General features: G+C 46.9%; 1 protein-coding gene and 1 long non-coding RNA gene across 3 annotated transcripts in view; one reads left to right on the forward strand and one right to left on the reverse strand.

Annotated features, from left to right (window-relative positions):
- LOC135115033 (uncharacterized) overlaps nt 1–11,829 on the forward strand; it is a 12,332-nt gene extending 503 nt beyond the window's left edge. Inside the window, exons 2-3 of one of the 2 annotated variants that reach the window (XM_064031470.1) lie at nt 135–160; nt 6,437–11,829. In XM_064031470.1, the coding sequence (XP_063887540.1) occupies nt 135–160; nt 6,437–7,692 (1,282 nt within the window). In that variant the 3' untranslated portion in view covers nt 7,693–11,829. The remainder of the gene's footprint in view (nt 1–134; nt 161–6,436) is intronic. The other variant, XM_064031471.1, reaches the window with a different exon arrangement.
- The window catches only part of LOC135115034 (uncharacterized), a 296,581-nt gene that overhangs the window by 224,403 nt on the left and 54,678 nt on the right, over nt 1–17,500 (reverse strand). The gene's annotated exons all lie outside the window — the stretch shown is intronic.

Here is a 17,500-nt window from a genome sequence, read left to right on the forward strand (position 1 = left end):
ATCTCTCTCTCTCTCTCTCTCTCTCTCTCTCTCTCTCTCTCTCTCTCTCTCTGCTTCTACAACTACTATTATCAATATTACTAGTACTATTATCATTATTATTAAATTAACTGTGTTCTTTACTCTCATTACAGATTCAAGATTCTTCCTTCAGGTAGAGGTGAGATAAGTCTTGATGTGTGTGTGTGTGTGTGTGTGTGTGTGTGTGTGTGTGTGTGTGTGTGTGTGTGTGTGTGTGTGTGTGTGTGTGTGTGTGTGTGTGTGTGTGTGTGTGTGTGTGTGTGTGTGTGTGTGTGTGTGTGTGTGTGTGTGTGTGTGTGTGTGTGTGTGTGAGAGAGAGAGAGAGAGAGAGAGAGAGAGAGAGAGAGAGAGAGAGAGAGAGAGAGAGAGAGAGAGAGAGAGAGAGAGAGAGTGCGTGGGCAGCCATCCTTCAAAACAAGTGAAGGCAGGCGGGGTGTGGAGGCTTGCATGCGTGTACCGGACTGTAAATGAGGGGGATAAAAAAGAAATAGAAGGAAATAAACAAAATGCATAAAGAAAACGGATACTGTGATTGGCAGAAGAACAGACAGATACAAAGACAGATTAAAGGGAACCCCCCACCGGAGAAAAAAATAAATATATAAAAACTGGAAAAAAAAAATAAGAAGAAAAAACTCGTCGAACAGAAACCAACGCGTGTAATAAAACAAATATTAAAGAAGCTAAATAAACCAGCCGTTCGTTTGACCTCAGGAAGGGAAAAAAAAACCACTGAGCAATAACTAAAATAAAAAAAAAAGACTAAAAACAATGACAATAAAAATAAACACAAGGTATAAAAAACACAGAGAAATATATAATGAACCAGCTAATTCTTCAACCGCAAGAGAGAAAGTCAACATTTAATAAAGGCAACAACAACAGCAATACATTGAACTGAACACACACACACACACACACACACACACACACACACACACACACACACACACACACACACACACACACACACACATCATGGTGAACAGAGGATAAAGAAAAATAACAAAGAAACATCAGACAGACTAACAATTCCCTTTTTTGTTGCTGCAGGAAAAATAATTATAGGAAATCAGCAATAGAAACAGTAGGAGGAATTACTGAAAGAATCTCAACACAATAATTACCAACACAAGTGGAAGAGAAGTAGAGAAATGAACCGAACCATAATTTGTTTCGCTCTAATAGAAAAAGAAAAAAGAATAAGACGAAATCATAAAAAAAAACATTGGTCAAAAATAAAATGTGAATAGACACGTATTGAACCAGATATTTCTTTCAAAACAGGAAAGGAAGCGATACAAAACAATGATAATAATAATAATAGTAATAATAATAATAATAATAATAATAATAATAATAATAATAATAATAATAATAATAATAATAATGATAGTAAGCAAAATAATAAGATAACATAGAAACAGTGAGAACCAAATAATAATAATAATAATAATAATAATAATAATAATAATAATAATAATAATAATAATAATAATAATAATAATGCATCTAGCAAAAAAAACACACAAAATAAAAAGATAAAAAGCAAATAATAACTAATAATAATAATAATAATAATAATAATAATAATAATAATAATAATAATAACAATAATAATAATAATAATAATAATAATAATAATAATAATAATAATAATAACAACAAGAAAAAAAAGAGCAAGAAGAAGAAGAAGAAGTACAATAACAAGTACCAGAATAAGAATAATAAATAGCAAAACATAAATAAATAAATAAAAAGACCAACAAACAATACAGGCAAACAAAAAAATGATGAAAATAACCTCCCCCAAAAAAACACACACAATAACTAAACCCAAATAAAAAAAACAAACACAAACACAAAATAATAAAAAAAAAAAACAACAGCAAAACACTTACGGACACCCTGAGATGGAGTGGACACGAACGGCATCCACGGGCGGTATTTCAGTCGCATGAGCCATCTGGGAGGCCGGCAGGCGGGTTAAGGGGATCAGAAACCTTTCTTATCTGCCTCACGTGCCGCCTCCCCCCACGCCCGGCCACTTCCCGCCACGGATAACTCACCAACGGCGAATATCTCCCTCGGATATGAGACGAGGAGAATAGGAAGAAGAGACGGCTGGTGGAGGCGAGATTGAGGGACGAAGGCGAGGGGACGTGCTCCATTGTCAAGATGAGAGAGAGAGAGAGAGAGAGAGAGAGAGAGAGAGAGAGAGAGAGAGAGAGAGAGAGAGAGAGAGAGAGAGAGAGAGAGAGAGAGAGAGAGAGAGAGAGACTTACGTATATGAATATTTACATACTACATATATATGAAGACCAAAACAGCCTAAGCACACATGATAAGGAGAAGAAGGAAGAGGAGGAGGAGGAGGAGGAGGAGGAGGAGGAGGAGGAGGAGGAGGAGGACTTGCTTCAGCTACAATAGGAGTAAATGCGAATTTGAGGCAAGACTGAATCTCTCTAGTGCCGAAGAGGAAGAGGAGGAGGAGGAGGAGGAGGAGGAGGAGGAGGAGGAGGAGGAGGAGGAGGAGGAGGAGGAGGAGGAGGTTGTATTATTCAAATGAGTGTTGGAGAGATCTTCCCTCCACGGCATTCGAGGCAGAGGAGGGAAGGAGAGAGGAAGGGAGAGAAGGAGGGAGAGAAAAGCCAGGATAATCAAACGAATGGTAAGGGAAGACACAGGAGAATGAAAAGTTTGAAGAATCGATAAGTACTGAAGAAAATGAAATGGGAACTGGGAAGAATGTGATGGTAAACCGATAGGAGGAGGAGGAGGAGGAGGAGGAGGAGGAGGAGGAAGAGGAGGAGGAGGGAAAAAAATAAAGAGCGAGAAGCAGAATGAGAGAGAGAGATGGAAGAATGAGGAATGGCAATAAATTTGAGAAGCCGGGAATAAAAGAAGACAAGAAGGCATATGAGGAAATGAGGAATAGAGAGAGAGAGAGAGAGAGAGAGAGAGAGAGAGAGAGAGAGAGAGAGAGAGAGAGAGAGAGAGAGAGAGAGAGAGAGAGAGAGAGGAATGCTGAACGGTTTTCGAGTTTTATTGACTTTTTGTTCTCTGTATTGAAGGAGAGGTGGGTTGGTTCTCTCTCTCTCTCTCTCTCTCTCTCTCTCTCTCTCTCTCTCTCTCTCTCTCTCTCTCTCTCTCTCTGGTATCAGTCAATCTCCCTCCCTCAACTCTCTCTCTCTCTCCCTATCAGCGTGTCCATCAGCCAATCCTATACAATTTCTTACTCAAGTATTCTTCTCACCTCCTCTGCCTTTATCCCGAGACTTCCTGGACACTCCTCTCTCTCCTCCAATTCCTCCTCCTCCATCCCTCCTATTTCCTAAACACTTCTACCCCTACCGTCTCCCCGCCCCCATCTCTCTCTCTCTCTCTCTCTCTCTCTCTCTCTCTCTCTCTCTCTCTCTCTCTCTCTCTCTCTCTCTCTCTGTTCAGCCTCTGTCCATCAATAACAATTAGTATCAACACCAGAACTCGCCTGCACACAATAGACCCTTTGCAGCCTCTCGTGGCATCTCGAACGCCTGAATTCTGCTGCTGCTGCTGCTCTTCCTCCTCCTCCTACTACTACTACTACTAATGCTCCAGCCTTCCGCTCCTCTGCTCCTCTGTGCTCTCATCTCACCTGGCCTCCGCACCCCCTAACTTCCCCTTTGCCCTCCTCACCTGCCCTCACCTGCTGCTCTTTGAACCCTTTTTACTCCCTTTCACTTCTTTTGCTTGCTTCCTTCGCTACCCATACCGCCTCACTTGTCCTATATTGCTCTTTCTTCCCTTTCTTTCTTCCTCTCACCCGCCGCTCGCCACTGCCGCCGCCGCCGCACTCCAAAGGGGAAGTCTCGGCCGCTTATCGAAGGGATTTTCCACTCGAGTGAGACGGTACGAAAACATGCGTACAGCGGCATCAGCTAGACAGATCTGGTCGGGCGGCGGTAACGAGGTAGTGGTGGTGGTGGTGGTGGTGGTTGTAGTGTGTGTGTGTGTGTGTGTGTGTGTGTGTGTGTGTGTGTGTGTGTGTGTGTGTGTGTGTGTGTGTGTGTGTGTGTGTGTGTGTGTGTGTGTGTGTGTGTGTGTGTGTGTGTGTGTGTGTGCAGTCATTACCTATCGCTCACGTCCCTTCTGCAATCTTTCTCCATTTCTCTTTTCTCTTTTATTTTTCTCTTGCGCATTTTCCTGGTCTTCTCTCTTCCCTCCTTCTCGTTCCCCGATCTAGATTTTGCTCAATCCCTCCATTCTTTCTGCTCTGATTCACCCTCCTCTTCCTTCCTCTCTTACGCTTTTCCTTCCTGCATTTCCCCCAAGTATCTGTCCGTCTTTTGTCCTCCTGAACCGCTTCTTTACATTATTTTCACCTCAGCTTCTCCATGTTCCGCGAAGCCTCTCCTTGTATTATCAAACGGCAGTAAGAGAATAAAGTCCCCTTGAATAAACCGGTCAGGGAATAAAAGATAAAAGAAAAAAAAAGCAGCAGCTACTGAGTAACATAAAAATTTAACTGACAGCATAAAAATAGTGGGAAAAAAGTCCACACACAATATATGTAACGAAAGCAGTTGTATGGAAAAAAAGAAGATAATGGAGGAGGAGGAGGAGGAGGAGGAGGAGGAGGAGGAGGAGGAGGAGGAGGAGGAGGAGGAGGAGGAGGAGGAGGAGGAGGAGGAGGTGAAGGAGGAGGAGGAGACGATCAACCACAACAAGTAAAGCGACAACAACTAGGAGGAGGAGAAGGAGGAGGAGAAGGAGGAAGAGGAGGAGGGAGAGGACACCCTACCCACGCCCCTCCCTACCTGTCTGTCTCTCCGGTTACACCTCTGGTCGGGTCACACTTCGCTTACACTAAATTCAATTAACTTCTCGGCCGACATAAGAGGCGCGTCAGGCTGCATCTTTTCCACCCCCTCACCTGCGGCCACATTGATTTATCACACTCATTTGTCGCTTCGAATCACCTCACTCCGGACATTTTCTGCTGCCCCTCTTTCTTGTTTTATCTGCGTCCGTGTTTTTAGTTAGCTTCCTTTTTCCGCCTCGTCCGTGTTCGCAGGTCGCCTCCTCTTGGCATCACGGCCTTGGTGGTACAAATCGCCGAGTCGTGTTCCTGTCTTAGGTTTCGTCCTCGCTTATTTAGAATGTGGTGGCTTTCTCGAGCGCTGAATCCTTGTCAATATTTCTTGGAAGCTCCGTTGCCTTTTGTGTACGGGTCTCTCTCTCTCTCTCTCTCTCTCTCTCTCTCTCTCTCTCTCTCTCTCTCTCTCTCTCTCTCTCTCTCTCTCTCTCTCTCTCTCTCTCCATGCGATTCACTACACCCTAATCTCGGTAAGTCCTCAAGCTCCACCTTGCTTCACCAGAGAGAGAGAGAGAGAGAGAGAGAGAGAGAGAGAGAGAGAGAGAGAGAGAGAGAGAGAGAGAGAGAGAGAGAGAGAGAGAGAGAGAGAGAGAGAGAGAGAGAGAGAGAGAGAGAGAGAGAGAGAGAGAGAGAGAGAGAGAGAGAGAGAGAGAGAGAGAGAGAGAGAGAGAGAGAGAGAGAGAGAGAGAGAGAGAGAGAGAGAGAGAGAGAGAGCTCGTCAGTCCGCCGACGTCCTGCTGCCACACATAAAACATTCGATGGATCATTGGGCTACAAAAGACTTGATGGTTCTCGGTGGTCTGAGGCGGAGTAGAGCGCCACGTCTCTTTCCTCTTTTTACGACGCTAATTCGGTTCATCTCACGGGCCGCCCCTTTACCTAGAGCCGGTCTGGACTTTGTTTATGGCGGGGGACTATTGCAGCGGAATGTCACACCTCAGTGGTAACCAGGAGGGGAAGAAAGACCTCGTGAGTGGGATGCCCGCGTCCCACTCAGGGCTAGGCTGGAGCTCGCAAGGGAATCGCCCGGATGAGAGATGATTTTTACAGCTTTATTGAGGGACTGTGTCGGGTTTATGGGGCGGACCGCGTGTCGGGCGGGGCGGCGGAGCATGTCGCGCTGATCCCAATTTGTTCCGGTTTTCAGACAAATGCAAGACTAAGAATGTTGTGGCCTGGGAAGTGTGTGTGGCCCAGAGGGTGTGCGGGGGTCGATGTGTGGCGCCGCCGTGCTCTACTGGTGCGGCAGGGCAGTGGTGCAGGTGTGACGTGTGTGTGTGTGTGTGTGTGTGTGTGTGTGTGTGTGTGTGTGTGTGTGTGTGTGTGTGTGTGTGTGTGTGTGTGTGTGTGTGTGTGTGTGTGTGTGTGTGTGTGTGTGTGTGTGTGTGTGTGTGTGTGTGTTTCAGTTCGACATGTGTGGTCCAAATAATATAGTCTGTGCTTGCTGGGTGTCGAGGGCGTGGCGGCAGTGACTCGTGGCCGTCACGGTGCCGGTGCGACGCGGCGAGGCAGACTGAAGGGAAAGAACAAGCTAATGTTTACCTTGTCCGTCCTCAGATTCGTGCCCCATGCTGATGCGGGGCACCTGGACGAAGGGCTCCGCCACCACTGCCACTACAGGGGGCGACGGTGTAGCCGGGGAGCGCGGCGGGACGGAGGCCATAAAGGGCATCGGGGAAGCGGCCCCCGGCGGCCGCGCTGGCGGGGGCACCACGAACACCGGCTGGAGCATGAAGCTGTGGCGACGCGGCTCATCCCAGGAGCGGCCCCTCCGCCCATCCTCCTCCCAGGGCTCAGAGAACTCATACACGGAGGAACCTTACGTCAACGCCGACGCTCAGAGCGCAGTCTACGCCGAACTCAACTCCACGACAGCCTCGACGCCGGGCAGCGTGACGAGTGGCGGCGCTGCCTACCGCCCCTACTCTCTAAATACCTACTCTGAAATCCCCGACCCGCTACGGCCAGTCTCCCTCCGCGCCTACATCAGCGAGAGCACCTACGAGAACGCAGGGTATGTGATTTCCGAGGCCGGCCTCGAGCAGCCCGAGAGCTCCGCCGGCTCCACCTCCACCCCCTCCTCCGCTTACTACTCCGACGTGTCTTCCTCAGAGACCCACAACAACAAAAAGAAGAAAAAGAAGAGAAAGAACGAGGAGCGAAGCAGCACGGGCCTGCAACGGTGCCTGGAGCTCCCCAACATTTCCTCCAGCGTGGCCATCATGAACCGCCACAACTTGCTAGCCGGGCGGGGAGGTGCGCCCCCCGCCAACTCTATACACCCTCCCCTACACACCCGAGAAATCCTCCCCCTGGCGCTGGAGCTCCTGCCGCAGCACCTCGCCCTGGACGCCCGGGGCGGCGAGAGCGTGCTGCCGCCGCTACAGCCCAACATGGCCGTCATCCACACCGCCAGTCAGGTGCAGACGCTGCCTAATAATAAAGGCCCCAATGAGCCCCGGCCGGTGGCCTCTACGTGCCCCAGGAATGGCGGGCCAGCTGGGGTCACCGCCCCTCTGCCAGGGGTCAGTGTCGGCGGCCCTCCCGGGGTCACTACTCCTGGCCCGGAGGAGGCTCCTGGCGCAGCCGGTGTTCCTACTAGTATTACCGGTCAGGGGCCGGGGGTGGCCGCGGCCCAGCCTGAGTCCCTGCCCGTCAGTTTAGCCGAGGAGGGGGAGGACGAGGATTCCTCCCACCGACCCCTGCCACCCCTCCCCAGCAGGCAGCAGCAGGGGCCTCAGCGGCGGGGCGTGTACCTGGCCCAGAGTAAGCAGGACCAGCCCCTCCCCCCGGTGCCCTCGGAATACGTCTAAAATACCACTCTCTTTTGCCCAGTAGGAACGCACCGGCCGGCACCCTCGAGGGGCCTCCCGCCGCGCCAGGCCGCCGCTGCTCCAGGACATGGCCCCTCTCAAGAGGATTCAAGGCCTCGGCGCCCAGCGACGGGCGGCGGCTGAGCGGCGGCAGGTTCGTGCGGGCAGCGGTCCGGGTACGGGCACTTCATTACATATCTGTATGTGTGTGTAAATATATGTGTAAACACGAGCAAAAATTGTATACATATATGTGAGGTGATATACGAATCGGCATTAAAGACAGTGTCCCGAGGGAGCATTCCAGTGACGACTGTAGAAAACATACATACTACATACCTATACATACATACATACATAGATGGCATTACTACTTGTACGTCCCGATGCAGGTGCTACCGGCAGGTGAGCACCTTTATATTAAGTGTTAGCCAGGTGTTGTTTGTGTGCAGGTGTACATAGCCGTGTATAATGTGTATATAGGGATGACCTCAGCCGGTGTCTCTTCTCCCTCTCGAATTATTATTTTGTTCGTCTTAGTGTTGTCGTGGCTTGAACACACCTGCAGACTGGTGGTTGTGGGGCACCAGGCCGCTGTGCATTACCTGGCGACGGTGCTCAGGTGTGTAGGGTGACAGATGTGTGTGATGACTTAGCCAAGTGTAATGTAATGGCGTGTAATAACGCGTGTGTAGCAAACCGTGCATGGAGACAGGTGTGTAGTGGTGTGCGTGTGTGGTGAGTGAGGTGTAGCAGCAGGTGTGTGGTGACAGGTGTGCAGCGACAGGTAACAAAGACTTCCATAACTATTTGAACCAGAACCTCCCCGTAAAATAAAACTATATTACCAAAGCGATGCATTTCAACGCACGAAACTCGGAAAAAAAAAATTAAACATTTAACCTGTAATTTCGCAACCTTTCCGGATCAAATAAAAGCACCATCACAAAAATAAACCCTAGGTAAAAAATGCACGAATAGCGAGGAAAATATGGAGTCAAAACATATATACGCATACACATACGAGTATATGACCTAATCTCGCTCCACTTTGAACGTTACCAGTGAAATACTCGTAGTCAACGGCATAGCGGCTCGTCCCATCAATTCCCCAATGTTGTGACGTCATAGAGATTCTGCGCGTGTTGAGTGCGCAGTGGATCAGATTACACGCTATAACAAAGGTGCTACACTTCGGCGACTTTAGTGGGCAATGAAAGTGTGAGAGGGAGAGTGTGTAGGTGTAACGTGTGTGTGTGTAGTGAGAGGGGCACAGGTGAGTGGGTGTAAGCGGGAGAGGATGTCAAGTTTCAGTGTAGGTACGGATGCTGTGAGGTAGAAGAGGAGGGGTTGAGGTAATAAGGATGAAAGTAGAGGGTTTGTGGACTGAGAGGTGTAGGACATTGCAGTGACAGGAACGAGTGACTAAGAGAGAGTATGGAGTGGGGTGAGGAGTAGAGGCAGATTGGTTACTCGGCTGCAAGGTAACTGTCTTAATATTAATAGCTAAAGGTTGACAAAAGGTAATCAAAAAATAATTATGAAAATTAGTCGTTGAATTATTAGAATTACACTGAGGCAATTCAATCCACGTTCTATCATCATTTTGCAGCGATCAGAATGTCTACGAAGATCTAAGATAAATACAGATGATTCTTATTCCACTCCTTCGTGAGACTAACACCCAACACACTCCTCACTTCACTCCCTACATACAAGACACTCCTCACTCCGCGGCTAACACGGCTACTCCGCCCCTAACACACACGACACTCCCCACTCTCCCCTCTTCTCCCCTAACACACAAAACACTCCTTTCTCCACTCCTATCATACAAAACACTTCCCACTCCTAACACACAGGACACTCCTCACTCCGCCGCTAACACACAAAACACCGCGCAACACCGGACACGCGGATAGAAAGTGCGATACATGGGTTACACATGCTCAGATGGTGGATGTCATCGTAAATCTGGCAATTACCTGTGTTACACCTTGTCAGCCTAAGGCCTAATGAGCATCGTGTTTCACCTGTCCTGCCGGCCCCTCAGTCCAGCCCGCTCACACTTCAAGGGGCGAGGAAAGGGGAGGTGGTGGAAGGGGTGGCAGGGAGGGGAGTAGTGGGACCGGAACGTCAAGATGGGTGAAGACAGGGAGGGAAAGGGAAGGGAGGGAGGGAAAATAAAGCTCAGAGCTGCTTAATAGCTTTAGTTAGCTTGCGGGAGGCGAGGTGCTTTTGTTTCCTGGGCAGTGATTGGCTCCTCATGCTGGCGGTGACCAATGAGGAAGAGGGAATAGTCAGTGGGTGATGGACGGCGGAAGGGAAGAGCTGCTGTTGGTGCTCACTGAAATCACACTCACTCATCAGGGAGAGGAACAGGAATATGTGCATAGCGTTATATAAAGTAATAGTCTTGCTTTTTTTCTTTCTTTCTCCAGTACGAGTAGGCAGCTTTTTAATCATATTTTGCTGCCCTTGATCAGTCCCTTTGACTTCTGATTAAATTATCCAACATTAATATAAACGCAAAAGAAAAAAAGATCAAATTAATAAAAAAAAAGAATCTGCAGTATTTTTCTACTTCCATCATAAAAACTAATAAACCAAAAGATTAAATAAATAAATAAATAAATAAATCTCAGTAACAACTTTCATCCAATGCACACCCGCCTTTCCTCCCTCGTCCAATCACCAGCCAGCTCGAGGGTCACGTGACTGCCGGGACACACTCATAGTCAACAGTAAAGTTAGCAACGGCTGTTCTGAGACTGCCTGTGACGATACCTTTATTTTTACGGTAGCCTGCCTGTATATTTACCTGTCACACCTGGGCAGCCTGCAGCGTGGGGAGTGGCCGAGGGAGGGGGCTCTGGGAATGGGCTCGGGGAAGGGGGAAAAGGGGAAAGGAAATCACTAGAGGTCTTCTAAGGCAGGGAAGTGTCTATACACGTGAATTAGGAGGGGAATAATGAAATGTAGGTAAATATATCAACGAATTTAATATGGAATCATGTAAAAACTGCGAATATTATTTGAGGATGTGAAAAAAGAGAAGGGAATGAGCACGAGATAGATATAAAAACTCTGATATCACGAAATTTTTATACAAACTGAAATAAAAAACGAAAATATTGGGCGACATGAAAGGGAGAAAAAAAAGCGATTCAGTTTTTTTAGATTTAAATGTTCATCAGACTCGACAACACACAAAAACAAAATAAAAGGGGTAAAAGTAATAATTAAAACGACCCTTACATTTCAAAACAGAGTAAACGCAACTACGAATAAAAAGGAGACACAACAAAGCGAAAAGATAATGATCCCCTTCCCATCTCCTCCCCTCTCCCTCTCTGCGTCCCTCCCAGCCTCATTCTCCTCAAGTTCAGACATTCCCTCTGCTAACAGCCTCGTTACGCCCATTAAGTGACAGCCTAATGGCCACTTACGGCTTTTATAACGACTTTCGCGGTACTGTTGCATTATAAAAAGGTACACGGGAATAAATATATATTTAAATAAAAGTCTGATTTTTCTGTAATGTTTAGTAACAATGCTCGTTCTTGAGTGATAATGTGTGTGTGTGTGTGTGTGTGTGTGTGTGTGTGTGTGTGTGTGTGTGTGTGTGTGTGTGTGTGTGTGTGTGTGTGTGTGTGTGTGTGTGTGTGTGTGTGTGTGTGTGTGTGTGTGTGTGTGTGTGTGTGTGTGTGTGTGTGTGTGTGTGTGTGCATTTATGAACTCTATACTAATGACTTCAGATGACTCTCTCTCTCTCTCTCTCTCTCTCTCTCTCTCTCTCTCTCTCTCTCTCTCTCTCTCTCTCTCTCTCTCTCTCTCTCTCTCTCTCTCTCTCTCTCTCTCTCTCTCTCTCTCTCTCTCTCTCTCTCTCTCTCTCTCTCTCTCTCTCTACCCGGATGAATTCTAATGTAATATTAATAGATAAATAATCCTGTTGTTATTTTTTATACCGTCGCCTTGTTTGCTTGTCTGTGTTCGCCATAATTGTTTATTTCTTTATTTCTATTTGTTTCTGAATTTGTTGTACGTATATCTGTTATTTGTTTATTTTTTATTTAAAGTCAGTGTTGCACTAGTCATGGTGGATGCCTCTCGTTAGTAAAGTGTTTGATACGATGATTCACAGTTTCAATCCACCTGCCAGTCCTCAGGTAACACTCACCCTCCAGTTCACGGCACAACTAAGTAATCAACAGGTAAGGAACACCAGGCCACTCTACTCCTTCAGCGTTGTATCCTCCTTAACACCAACCCTCAGGTAACACTCAAGCTCCAATTCCCGGCTCAGGTAAGTAATCAGCAGGTAAGGAACACCAGGCCACCCTACTGCTGCAGGTGTTGTATCCTCCTCAGCGGCTGTGTGTTGCGGCTCCAATATTATTAAGCCACCCGCAATGACAAGTATTTAATATCCCTGCCGTTTATAATCCAGCTCACCAAGGCGGGAGGAGATGCAATTACCGCCTCGCATGGACAGCATTCTAGTGCGGCGTTACTGGGGCCTTGGCGCGGCGAGGTGGCGGACACTGCTCCCCGTCCTGAGGTGGATAGGTGCTCGTGTGTGTGTGTGTTTAAAGGTGGTGGTAGTGGTGGTGGTGGTAATGATAGTAATGACAATGGCGGTAACAATGATGATAATAATAATAATAATAATAACAACAATAATAATAATAGCAATAATAATAATAATAATAATAATAATAATAATAATGATAATAATAATAAAAATAATAATAATAATAATTATAATAAATGTGATAATAGTGTGTAGATCCAATACCAAGCACAGTGGGAGATTAGGTTCTTGGATAAATTAAACATAAAATAATTAACTCACTGAACTACGCACGACACACACACACACACACACACACACACACACACACACACATTCATTCTCTCTCTCTCTCTCTCTCTCTCTCTCTCTCTCTCTCTCTCTCTCTCTCTCTCTCTCTCTCTCTCTCTCTCTCTCTCTCTGGCAACTTATTTTGTGACCTCGTTCGGGAAAAATATTAGCGTGAAATCGTCAGACTCGACCTTTCTCTCTTATATTACTGAAGCACATGAAGATTCTTACCCCATGCAGCGGTGGGTGGCCTGAGGAACAACAACAACAACAACAACAACAACAACAACAACAACAACAACAACAACAACAACAATCCAAGTAGCTCAATTATACCCCATGATGGCTGCGTGGTTGCGATGATGGCGGTGGTGAGTGGTAGTGAATGTGGTTGTGATGGTGATGCAGCCTCCGAGGGCACTGTAGGGGGTTCTGAGCCTTCTGTCAGTCCTGGATCCCCCTGTCCGCTTCGCCCAAGGAGGTCTGAGTGTTCTTGCCTCCCTCTCTCGTCCCAGTGACCTCGCCTCGCTTAACTGCACCACTACAAATCTTTACTTCTAATTCCCCGCGACCCTTCACTGCTGCGTCAGGTGTCAGAGGAGGGTGAGACGCAAGATTAAGAGTGCCTCTCATCTAGTGACGCAAAATATAGGGGGACACTGAATTTCACCCTAAAATACACTGGCATTGAAGTAGAAAACCCAAAATCGGCAAACAGGAAATCCACAATCAAATAGAAAACCGATAATCCTTAAACAGAAAATCCAAAATCGACAAATGAAAAATGCAAAATCGATAAAAAAAAAAAAAACAGAACTGATAAATAGAAAAACCCACAATCGACAGACAAACCAAAACACCACAAAGAAAGAAAAGCAGGCAGCATCACCTCTTCCCTCCCTTCCACGCCACACAAAACAGCACAACTAACACGTCACGGAACACAGAAAGCAAGGAAGAGGAAAGCGAATGAGGAACTAAATAAGTCCTTACAAAAACCTTAAGGGAGGTAAGCTTAAGGCTGGACGAGATGTGAGTATTTATGCAAGGGGAGGCAAAGGAGGCGGCATTATGGGTGCGAGAAAGGCTGAAGGGAGTACCAGGTGAAAGGGGTAGAGGGGTGCATAGTGTAAGAGGGTGAAGAGGTGGGGGAAGTAAGGGGGGTGTCACGCAGAGGCCGTCCATCTTAGTGAGTGATGGTACACATGATTTATTATTTCACCCTCTAGGTTGACATGGAGAGGCGAGGGAGAGAGGAAGAGAAGGTAGGAGAGAGGGAGAGGAGGAGGGAAGGAGGTAATGAGTTGATGAGGGAGCGGAGGAAACGAAGGTGAGAAAGATGAGATTATGCGGTACTGATTGGGAGGGAGGGAAAGAGAGAGAGAGAGAGAGAGAGAGAGAGAGAGAGAGAGAGAGAGAGAGAGAGAGAGAGAGAGAGAGAGAGAGAGAGAGAGAGAGAGAGAGAGAGAGAGAGAGAGAGAGAGAGAGAGAGAGAGAGAGAGAGAGAGAGAGAGAGAGAGAGAGAGAGAGACATATAGACAAGCAGACAGACAGACAGAAAATACTTCTCCCAAACCTATTCGCACATTGGTTCTTCCATTCTCCCTCTTCTTCGTTCGCATCCTCCTCCTCTTCTCCCCCAACTCCTCCTCCTCCTCCTCCTCCTCCTCCTCCTCCTCCTCCTCCTCCCCTTCCTCCTCCTACTCCTCCTCCAATGGGCCGGCAAGATCAAAGAGTAAATAAAGAAATCAACCCTTGTGCAGGACAGCTATTTGTGGGGGAAAGGGGGAGGAATAATATAAGGGAGGGAGGGAGGGAGGGAGGGAGGGAGGGAGGGAGGGAGAGAGGGAGGGAGGGAAGGCGCCGTGCAGGGAGGAAAAGTGTAGGGAGAGGGAATGGAGAGATGGAAGGTGTAATAGGGAGGAGAATGCACAAAGGGATAAAATAAAAGATGATTATACACGAGAAAATTCTTCCTTTCTCTCTCTCTCTCTTTTTCTCTCAATTCTTACAATTATTCTCTTCTCTTCCCCACGGAGTCTTCCCCACAATCTCTAGCCTTCCCCTAACAACCCCACCACACTCCCCCTTCCCCTCCATCGCCCCTTCTTCTCCCCATCCCCACTCCTCGCCCACTCCCGCAGCCTCAGTCGGAGTGTTTTAGTGTGAAATTGACGGCCAGTCGAGCGGAACACCGATTTTTGCACTGACACCACCGCCTCCCTTACCCACTCTCCCTCCTTCACCTCACATTCCCTCCCTCCTTCACCTCACATCCCTGCCACCCCCTCACACAGCCACACTCTCCCTCTCTCTCTCTCTCTCTCTCCATTCACAGTCTGCACATCCTATATTCTCCCTCCTTCACCTCACATTCCCTCCCTCCTTCACCTCACATCCCTGCCATTCCCTCACATAGCCACACTCTCCCTGTCTCTCTCCACTCACAGTCTGCACATCCTATATTCTCACATTTTCTCCTTCATCCACTCTCTCCTTCCTTCACCTCACATACCAGGCCACCCCCTCACATCCTCATAGCCACACTCTCCCAGTCTCACTCCATTCACTCTCACTGCACATCCCACACTCTCATGGTCTCCCTCAGACGGCCAAGGTGTGTATAATGATATCAAAATACTGTACTGCCGTCACTGGTTCTCCTAAAGTCTGGTAACAATACGTGCAGATCCCATGGCAGTATTTCCTTCCTTACTCTCTATTTACTCCGTCCAGCGAGTCACACCAATAACTGTAAATAAACAAACAATTCTCTATGCATCTCTCGCTCTCGCTCTCTCTCTCTCTCTCTCTCTCTCTCTCTCTCTCTCTCTCTCTCTCTCTGCACGCATCCTCGCCCCAAGAAAGGTACGTGTGAGAGGTAAACTTGAGTGTAAATTTAAGTAAATTCAAATTTGAGTGCAAGGTGAAATGCAAATCTGTTTTGTGAGGTTAAATTTGAATATGAGAGCAGCTGAAGTTTGAGTGTGTGTGTGTGTGTGTGTGTGTGTGTGTGTGTGTGTGTGTGTGTGTGTGTGTGTGTGTGTGTGTGTGTGTGTGTGTGTGTGTGTGTGTGTGTGTGTGTGTGTGTGTGTGTGTGTGTGTGTGTGTGCATCTTAAGTATGTGATCGTAAATTTTTTAAGCTTAACTGAGGGAATATGAATGTGGAAATTACGTGTGTGTGTGTGTGTGTGTGTGTGTGTGTGTGTGTGTGTGTGTGTGTGTGTGTGTGTGTGTGTGTGTGTGTGTGTGTGTGTGTGTGTGTGTGTGTGTGTGTGTGTGTGTGTGTGTGTGTGTTCCCAAACCGGATCAGGACGTATCTAGGAGCATATTCACCTTATCACAAACAAATAAACAATACTCGAGTGAAATTTATTAAAGAAATCCACGACTGGCTTTACACGTGACATAAAATAAACATGACATTCAATTTCATGCTGAGAAAAATAAACTAAAAGGAAAAAAAGAAAAACAAAATCCGCAATCGATGTCATACAAATAAACACGAGGCGGAGAAGTAAGAGAAACAAATAATGATTAAAACACACGTAAAAGAAAAAAAAATAAGAGAAAAATATAAGATACAATGAAAAAAAGATAATCAACGAACAAAATACAAAAAAATTACAAACACCAAAAGAGGAAGAAGCCCATTAAACAAAAAAATACAAACGAAAAACAAATAAACAAAAGACAGTATATAACGAGGCAAGGATAACTTCTAAAAGCATTAGAGGAAACAAGGAAAGGCAAGCGAGGCGAGGCGAGGCGAGGCGAGGTGAGGCGAGGTGCGGGCGATTAATAAACCTGAAGGGGGTCTTGATACGGTCTCACGGGCATTAATTTTACTTGTCACTGGGCCTCACACAAGCACGTGTCCGCCTTGTTTACACCTGTGTCAGCTGATCGTGCACCTCAAGGCGACCTGCGACCGCCCATTATTTGCCTGCGCATCGCCACATTCTGACCTTTAATCCCCTTTACTATACGGCTCAAACATCATTACCATAAAGGAGGGGAAGGCTCTGAGGGAAACTCGCCCCTAAAGGAAGTAATGCACAAGGGCCATTTTCACTTTTATGGTGTGATGGGTCTCGCTCCAGCCAGACTGTCATGAGGTAAATCTCACAGAGGAGACGTAGAAAGGAGGAGGAGGAGGAGGAGGAGGAGGAGGAGGAGGAGGAGGACTTTCAGGCACAGACGACGTGTTGACTTTCCACGCCCTTGCCTGAGTGACGTGGAGAGTCGTCTCCTCCTCCTCCTCCTCCTCCTCCTGCAGAACGAAGAAGGGAAAGAAAAAAGTAAAAGAGAAAGGGGGAGGGTGAAGAAGAGAAGGGGGATCTTTTTGGCTTGACGGAACAGTGAGAGAGGAGGAGGAGGAGGAGGAGGAGGAGGAGGAGGAGGAGGAGGAGGAGGAGGAGGAGGAGGAGGAGGAGGATGGAAATAATGCATAAAAAGGTAAATGAGGAAGAGCGTGCAAGTGAGAGTGATGGATAGGACAGAGGGAGATTAGTGGACAGATACCAGAAGAAGAAGAAGAAGAAAAACAATAACCAAGGACTATGAAAATGCAAGATAACGAATACTGACAGACGTAGAAGTAAAAAAAGATAAAAATAAATGAGCATGCACGTGGAGAGAAAGGAGGAGGAAGAGGAGGAGGAGGAGGAGGAGGAAAATTTCTTCAGGAGGAAAAAGATGCATAATAGCGAATAAATCACGATGGGAGAGAAAAGAAGATACAAAAACTAGAAAGGCGAGGAAAGCCAACACAAGACGAAGAGGACAATGGCGGATAAAGAGGACAAAGAGGACAAAGAGAAGAATATGAGAAAGAAAACTACGTAGCATAATGGATGAAGAAGATTCAGGAAGATGGGGAAGGAGGGAGATAAAGGAAGAGAAAGAAGAAGAGGAGGAAAATGAGGAAGACGAGACTGTAA

This window comes from Scylla paramamosain, chromosome 28 (genome assembly GCF_035594125.1).
Source record: "Scylla paramamosain isolate STU-SP2022 chromosome 28, ASM3559412v1, whole genome shotgun sequence".
Lineage (NCBI taxonomy): Eukaryota > Metazoa > Arthropoda > Malacostraca > Decapoda > Portunidae > Scylla > Scylla paramamosain.